Source organism: Corylus avellana, chromosome ca5 (assembly GCF_901000735.1).
Source record: "Corylus avellana chromosome ca5, CavTom2PMs-1.0".
NCBI lineage: Eukaryota > Viridiplantae > Streptophyta > Magnoliopsida > Fagales > Betulaceae > Corylus > Corylus avellana.
In genome coordinates this window covers 19380448-19388997 of record NC_081545.1, presented here as the reverse complement: position 1 = coordinate 19388997, position 8550 = coordinate 19380448, and the positions used below count along the sequence as shown (strand labels likewise).

Genomic DNA, 8550 nt, shown 5'->3' with positions numbered 1-8550 from the left:
TTTTTTTTCCCAGATTTGCTCGATTTCCAGATTCAATTTCCACTTTCCTGTCCTGGTTTCTTTCCTGTTTCCTGTACACATTGTTTTCTAAATTGAATTGGCAACGGGAAACAATTTCTTTCCTGAATTGTTTCCTGAATTCAATTTATACAATTTATTCCAGAATTCAATATATACAATTTATACAATTCAATTTACTCTTGAATTGAATTGACAATTCAATGTTTGGTTTACAATTTGTACACCATGATATTTTCACTCATCCGAACCAAATACTCAGTCAGGCTACATGTTCTATGGAGGATTTCAAAGCAGCAAATTTTTCGAAAAATCCTAATGCAAACTCGGGCGAAAGGGTGACAGCAAGGACGTCTTGGGTTGCACCTCCTCGGGGATGGCTTAAGGCTAACTGGGACGCTGCTTTAAATCGTCCGAAAGGAGTGATGGGATTGGGTATTGTAGTAAGAGATAGTGAAGGAAGGGTAAGGGCAGCAAGGAGCAATACCAGGCGGGGTCTTCTTGATCCTACTGTTGCAGAGGCCGTGGCAGCTTATCAAGCAGTGCTTTTTTGCAATGAACTGGGTTATACACATATAATACTAGAAGGTGATGCCAAAAATATTGTGGATGTTGTGAAAGATAATGGCTGCAACAGAAGTAGGATGGGCCAAATGATTGATGATATTCGTACAACCCTCTGTTATCTTACTGATTGGAAAATTGAATATGTGAGTCGTAGAAACAATAGTGCGGCACATAGGTTGGCTAAGGAAGCAACCACCGATATCATAGATAGGAATTGGTTGGAGAAAACTCCCGAATGTATCTGTGATATAATTTTGATGGAGAAATCTTCTTCATCTGTTATTTGATTCTATGGAATATAATGATATTTTTCTTCAAAAAAAAAAAAAAAAAAAAAAAATTGTACACCATTTAATTTGTACAAAAAAAACCATTTTTTTCATGTCATCTTTCCTAAGGATGTACTAGGGACAAAAACAAATGGCATGATAAAACCATGCTAACATAAGTTTAACAATACGAAAGGATGTATGTCCAAAAATTCAGTTACATATAATAGAATTCAACATTCAGATCTATCAACAAAAGAAATAAATAGAGACAAGCATGGAATAACTGGTAGGTCATTGAGTCAATTCAACAATTATATTATGATATATGTCAAACCAAAATCGAAAACAAAATCAAACCAAACTAATACGTCCTATGTCCAACCATACTTGGCAACAACATCCATGAGCTCCTCATACCGCTATTTCCAAAGGTTTCCCAGATAGCTTGATGTATACTGACAACAACATTCACAAGCTTCTTCACAATCTGCGGTAAGAAATAAATTCAAAGAAAGATGTTACTCTACAAATAAAAAGAACTACTCTACTCTATCCTATGTAAGACAATACTGAATAAAATATAAACTTTCCTACATGGCCTAGCAAAAATATTTTTAATAAATCAGATTCAAGAATATATAACTTCTTAAACTTGGAGGAATAAATAGCCATATATATTCTTCTTATATTCCAATCCACCTATATAATTTTTGACCACTTATAAAGCAAGGGTACGAATACCACAACCTAAAACTTCTTCAAAAAAGTAGGAATTGAACAAGCAAGGTAGAGGTATTTACTAAATATCGTAATGTCAAAATGTTGGTAAAATTGTTTGAAATTTTTATCGTTCAGGCATCCTTGTTGTGTCTGACATAGATTTTGGTAAAACATCCTTGTTGGTAAAACATACCCTTCCTATGTTATACAATTCTCTTAATTTCTACAACTATTTTGCTCAACCGTTGTGCAAATAATAAGGGTCATATCCTATTGTCCAAGGTCCATCATATGCATGTCCAAAAATATTTGACAAGTATATATCAGATACAATTAATACACTTTCACCTAATACTCATATGTGATACAGATATGACTTCTGTGTAGAAATATCCATTATACATAACAAATTTTTAGCATGAAATAACTTCCAACTAATAAAACTAGAAGTGTACATGATGTGTCACCACAGAAAACAAACAAGAGCAACCTTTAAATAAAATAAAGCAAACTACAAGTGCATCTTCCAAGGAGTTTCTACCTCGTTCGTTGTGTCTGACAACAGTGAGGAACTCATAATTCAGACAACACATACAAATCATTAAAGTAAACAATAACGTTCAATCGGAATCGTAAAATACAGGCAATACATACGTAAGCGGTTGACAAACCCGAAAACCCTTAGTCTAACCAAAACAAGCAGTTTACCATGAACTAAATTGAAGCATAAAGTACCTTCAAGAACATAGAAGTAAATTGATAATTGATATTTTCAACCGGTACCCAAATATCATTATTTGTCCTCTTCATATAGTTATATAGTTACAAGAGACCCAACCTATATATTAAACCTCAAATGAAGTATTGACTAAACATCCATTTAATGCAACTTATTATTTATCATATAGACATAATTATATGAATCACAAACATGCAGTCAATACGTCAATCATATACAAACAAACAATAACTATTGTTTGAAATATAGTTTTGTTTGACACAACTAAACAATAACAAAATATATAATATGTTTACCAACTACGAACTCACATACAAGGCTCAATTTAGGTCGATAGTTTCCTCATTCGACAACTTCTCCGCAATACCTAGAGATGATAAAACAATCAATCAAGAAGCAATAAGCGCCTTTCTTATCAGGAAGCAATAAGTACACTTATAAATCATCATCAATGCAATATATATATATATATATATCTTCCAACTGGAAAATAAAATCCTTCTAAAATTAGACACAAACACAATGCTAACGTTTAGTAGTAGAAATAATAACAAACATTATCGAGGTCGCTATCAACACTAACAACATAAAAAACAATACTACTTCCAATCTAATGTATCACCAAACCAATGAAGAACAAAACATTTTGCAACGTCATAAAATCCATACATACATATATATACTTAATAAAACCCAAAGCAAAAAAAACAAATTGCATTACCTGGTTCACTCCCCACCAACGATTTCCCCACCAAACGGGCTAGAGATTCTTTTTCTGTTACATCTTTAACTCGAGTCGTATCGGATGAGGACCTCGACTGCAACATGTGCTCGAGTTGACGAAAACGTGCCTCGTACAAAGTGGTCATACTAGCACGGGTCTCAGCTAGCCACAAAGCAACCTGCTGATCAACCTCCACTCGCTGTGCATCTAATAGCGCAGCTATCTCCGCCCTGTGCCTCTCCCCTTCAGCTTGTTGCGCTGCTGCCTGCTCTCGCTGTGTCTCTAGCAGCGCATCCATCTCCTGCTTGTGCTTCTCCCGCTCAGCTTGTAGTGCAGTTTCTATCATTTCTGGGACACCAGAGCTCCCGGGAGGTTGTGAGCGTGGCGCGACTGGTCTATAGTAGGAGTGTATGCTACCGCGCACAGGTAGTATACTTGCTCCAACTTGGCGAACCCGACCTGCGTACTCCGGTTTATTGCCCATCCCCTGTGCGTACGCATCATCGGGCGCCCACCGTACGGTGCCCTCGGTGACAGATTGTGTAGCAGCCGGGTCAGTGGGAAGCAACTCCTTCATCCTCTCCTGTAGGGTACACATTAACAGAAGCAATTAGAAATATTAAATTAAATTACAAAGAAATATACATTAAGCAAAACATATCGGTTATTAGTAGCGTACACATCTTTCCTTGACCAAGTCATTTGGATATCCGCCAATCTTTTTCACGTGTGTGTTGATGTAAGACTGCGCTCGTGTTGGCGGAATCTCGGTATTTATGAACTGCATACACAAATAAAACGTAAAAAATTAAAACATAAACACAATCAACATAAATTATATATATAACTGGTCAAAAAACATACTTCTTCATGTGTAGCCCTGGCATAGCTCTTTGATTCAGTGCAGTGAGGCTCTTTGTTCTTCGACCGGATTCCCTTCATATATGCAGCATATTCCTACACAATTAACATTGTTAATATTTTAGGCTAACAGATTCATTTTAATAAAATTAAACAAAACTCACTAAAATGTCTCCAATAATATATCCATGTCCTCTCTATTGTACGTGGATAATTGTCCTCCTTCCCTAGCCTTCATTGTCGCCGGAGTATCGTCCGACGTGATGTGAAGACTCTGCTTCAAGTCATACCTCCAAGTCGTATGCTTGTTTCGCATATCAAGGAAAGCGTCCCGTTTTATGGCCGCGATATCGCAGTCAGGTGGGATATAGAAGTGCTTCTGCATATATTCACACATATATATGCATTAACAATATTGTCCATCTATTTGAGATAAATATATGAATATATAAATCATTATCATAAATACAATAATATTTAATTATAACATACCATCAATGCATCCCAAATATCTTCCTTCTTACGCTCCGATACCTTCTTCCACTCGTCGCTAATCCGTACATAAGTACTGCTCCTGACGAACACTCCGATCATCCGTCTAAATTTGGAAACACTTTGTCCCACAAGCTGCCACGCAGGGTTATACTCGCACACGATCCTCAGGCCATCGGGGATCTCCCACAGCTTGTGGCATGACTTGACACTCAATATATGGTAGTGGGTGATGCCATTTTGATCTACACCTAATACATTACGAATTTGAACAAGTTAGTTACTTATTTAAACTAACCACATATTAAAATTAAATAAAATACATATTCCGATATTTTAACACATATACTTACTTATCGTCCGAACCTCATCCACCGCCAACGGGGGTGTAGCAGCATCATCGGAATGCGTGTCATGCGCGACACCATCCTCATCACCCTTAGTGCTATCCGGGGGCTGTGTCTCATCACTATCATCCACCTGTGCTCTGCTACTGGGGTATGGGTGCCGCTGGAAATGGCCATGGGAAACAATCTCCATATCGCTCAACGTCGTGAAGTCAAGCGTGAACGGTGTGGATGTGCCCGACTCTGCCACGTCAGAATGCTGAGGATCTACATGAATGTCATCACCACATCCCACGTCCCTCCCTGCATCGGTATGCCCTTCCACATGATGTGGAAGTACCGGTCTATACCCTTTTGGCTCCATATTAGCCTAGGGGGACGAATGTAAATCATGGGCGGCGGATGTCAACCGTACGGTCGGTTGCCTCTGTGCTTTTCTCTTTCTCCTATAACTCATGTCTCCCTGCAAAATACGTTACGAAACGAATTAGTATTTAAAAGAATTAAATAGGTACAAGTATATGTAAAGTAATTACACATTTAAAATTTTAAACATATACTAGTTACTCAATTAATTATATATCGTTTCCACAAGCTACATATAAATTTTATGGTTAACCTAAAAAGCAATTATAAATTAATGTAAACATTTCTTTTAAAAGAAATAAAAGCTAATAAAATTTCAAAGATAAACATATTTCCAATTTCATTAAATGACATACGCTTCAATTGGTTCTAAATCGGGTCGGACGTAATCGACATCATCAGGTGCGTTAACATGATCATGATTGGAACTCAAGAGGAGGGGCTCAATCTCGTGGTAGTTGTTACTAGATTCGTCAGACCTTTGACCCTGACCAACATCATACACGTTTCTAGGTTTAGTCCTTACAGCGCAAGCCCAATATGGGTTCCTTTCATTTTCGACGTAAAATACTTGGTCAACTTGTGAAGTGAGCACAAACGGCACATCCGTAATACTCTCTCCGGTGCGGATAAGGTTTTTGAAATTCACAAGCGTTATACCATACTCGTCAACCTTGTACCCCCTGTCCCTCGTGTTGTCTGCCCAATCACACTTGAGCAAAACATACTTTGTCCTATCATAGTACTAAACCTCAATTATTTGGGTTAACTTCCCGTAATACGTTTTGCCATCAGTACTCGGTACACACACGCCGCTATTTTGAGTCCTTTTTTTGATATCAACTGACAGAGTGCAGAACAACTTCTCATTAACCACATATCTGTTATACTTGACTGCCGTTTCCTTTGGCCCTCTACAGTGCATTACCAGTTTCTCACCCAGCTCCTGTCTACGTAGGTCGTCCAATCCATTGACCTGCATATAATGGAGGGCAATATATGAATTGAAATTGGTGTATATAGGATTTCTAAGGGAAACATGTATACACGTCATTTAACCAGTAAGAACACATTATTCTTACATATTCACGATACCAATCGACAAATAGTTCAAAATGGTGGCTTTCCAACTGATTCTCTGCTGTTCGTCCTCTAAGCGTTTCCATGTGCATCATACAATTTGAAATTAAATTCAATATAGTGCACTCGAAATTAAGATTGTACAAGGAATGGTATGGCAAGTACTAGAGAGTTGACTTACATCCGTAGCGGTAAGAACTCGTCTGAGTTAAACAATATATATCGATGAATCTGTGCCAGTGTAATACGGTTGAGGATGACTCGTGTTCCCGCCCCCTTACATCCATCAGGGTTTCGTTGGGCCTTATTATGAAATGTCGATGCGTCATCCAAATACATCGAGCAAAATGTCTCCAACTCAATTGCTATGTAGCCCTCCGCAATACATCCCTCGAGAGCCACTTTATTGCGCACATTAGATTTGAACCCCCCTAGGCTCCGCTATATGGAAATCAATCAATCAATTGCAGTAATTCACTGTCTTTTATTGGTGGGAAAAAATAATAATAATAACTTAACGATCAAACTTTACCTCTCAGCCGGATACATTCACCTATACTGAACTGGTCCACCCAATTGGCATTCACGGACAAAATGCACGACAACATGAACCATGCTCGTGAAAAAACTTGGGGGAAATACTTGTTCCATCTTGCACAAAGTCACGCAGACTTCACTCTGGAGTTGGTACAAATTATCTAGTGTCAACGTAGTTGAACATATGCCCCGGAAGAATGTTCCCATTTCAACCAAAGGTCTAACCACGTTACCTGGCAGTGACCCACGTAAAGCAATAGGTAGAAGTTGTTGCATCAGAATGTGATTGTCATGACTCTTCAAACCCGTTATCGTACAGTCTTTCAGTCGTACGCATCTAGAAATATTCGATGCATAACCATCGGGCACCCTCACATCCCGAAGCACTTTCAAGAAACTGATTTTATCTTCATTGGACATCGTGTGGCAAGCTGGGGGCATATAGTTTTTTCCATTCTTCGTAAATGGATGAAGTAGACGTCTCAATCCCATCTCTTGCAAGTCTTTACGAGCATCATAGTTGTCCTTTGTTTTTCCTTTTATGTTGAGTATTGTGCCAAGAATATTATCCATCACATTTTTCTCTATATGCATCACATCAAGGTTATGCCGTAGTAAATTATCCTTCCAATACGGCAACCTAAAGAAAATACTCTTCTTCTTCCATAATACATGATTGCTCACTTCTGGTTTGGTGTTGGGAGTACTCTTCTTCCGCTTCTCTCCCTGCTTCTTACTATTGTCTGGCTTTGACTTGCCGCCATCCTTATCCCCAAATGGCATCCCCTCTACCTGTCTTAGGATTTCATCCCCACTAAGCACATCGGAAGGATATTGTAGTTCCTAGTTACCGTCAAAATTACTTTTGTTCTTCCTCCACGGATGATCCAAGGGCAAGTATTGCCTATGACCCATAAAACACCATTTGTGGCCATGTTTTAATCATCGAGACCTGGTTGACTGCATACAACAAGGACATGCCTTTACTCCCCTTGTAGACCATTCTGACAGATCTGCGTATGCCGGGAAATCATTAATTGTCCACATCGATTGTGCTCGCAACATAAAGTACCTTTTAGTGGAAACATCAAATGTGCGTACCCCTACATTCCATAATTCCTTCAACTCCTCAATTAAGGGCTGTAGGTAAATGTTTATATCCATTCCAGGTGAGCTCGGGCCTGGAATAATCAGGGATAATATGAAAGATGTTTGTTTCATGCACATCCAAGGAGGCAAGTTGTATGGCACAAGCATTACGGGCCAAGTGCTGTGTGATGTACTAAGGTTCCCAAAAGGATTAAATCCATCTGAGGTTAGTCCAAGCCTTACATTCCTGCTGTCTACTGCAAATTCCGGATACAACTGATCAAATGACTTCCATGCTTTACCGTCGGCCGGATGCCTCAATTTGCCGTCCATTGTGAGGTTGTCTGCATGCCACTTCATATGGGGCGATGTATACTACGACATAAACAATCTTTGTAGTCTTGGTATGAGTGGAAACCACCGCAACACTTTTACCGGGTGTTTCTTACTCGACGATATGGGTTAACCGTCCTCGTTCAAATGAATTTCATCATTCCACTTAGATTTGCCACAAACTGTACATGAATCTAATTCTTTTTTGCCCTTCCAAAATAGCATGCAATCATTACGACAAGCCGGAATCTTTTCATAGTAGAGTCCCATGTCACTTAGATATTTTTTTGCCTCATAGGTATTAACCGGCAAACCTTCACTATCCGCAGGCAACAATTGAGTGATGAACTCAAGGAGAGATGAGAATATCTTGTTACTAATTCCACCAACACACTTCAAGTTGTA

The 8550-nt window shown here is 38.7% G+C and overlaps 2 protein-coding genes across 2 annotated transcripts; one reads left to right on the top strand and one right to left on the bottom strand.

Moving 5' to 3' along the window:
- Positions 1 to 296: 296 nt before the first annotated feature.
- On the top strand, positions 297 to 872 carry LOC132181902 (uncharacterized). The gene has a single exon (XM_059595127.1). The coding sequence runs from the start codon at positions 297 to 299 to the stop codon at positions 870 to 872; it is 576 nt and encodes a 191-aa protein (XP_059451110.1).
- Positions 873 to 5449: 4577 nt separating this feature from the next.
- On the bottom strand, positions 5450 to 8145 carry LOC132181901 (uncharacterized). Its single transcript, XM_059595126.1, has 7 exons — positions 8056 to 8145; positions 7377 to 7515; positions 6829 to 7259; positions 6368 to 6627; positions 6189 to 6258; positions 5955 to 6082; positions 5450 to 5840 (listed from the first exon to the last, which is right to left on the bottom strand). Exons 1-7 carry the CDS (start codon positions 8143 to 8145, stop codon positions 5450 to 5452), a joined length of 1509 nt encoding a protein of 502 aa, XP_059451109.1.
- Between the last annotated feature and the right edge of the window lie 405 nt (positions 8146 to 8550).

What these genes read in the sequence shown, in the direction of transcription:
- LOC132181902 (XM_059595127.1), top strand. Translation starts at nt 297, where the DNA reads ATGGAGGATTTCAAAGCAGCAAATTTTTCGAAAAATCCTAATGCAAAC.
- LOC132181901 (XM_059595126.1), bottom strand. Translation starts at nt 8,145, where the DNA reads ATGGACGGCAAATTGAGGCATCCGGCCGACGGTAAAGCATGGAAGTCA. An exon ending in TCGATTGGTATCGTGAATAT is followed by an intron (nt 6,083 to 6,188) that starts GTAAGAATAATG and finishes CATTATATGCAG; the next exon opens with GTCAATGGATTGGACGACCT. An exon ending in GAGAAGTTGTTCTGCACTCT is followed by an intron (nt 5,841 to 5,954) that starts GTCAGTTGATAT and finishes GTACTATGATAG; the next exon opens with GACAAAGTATGTTTTGCTCA.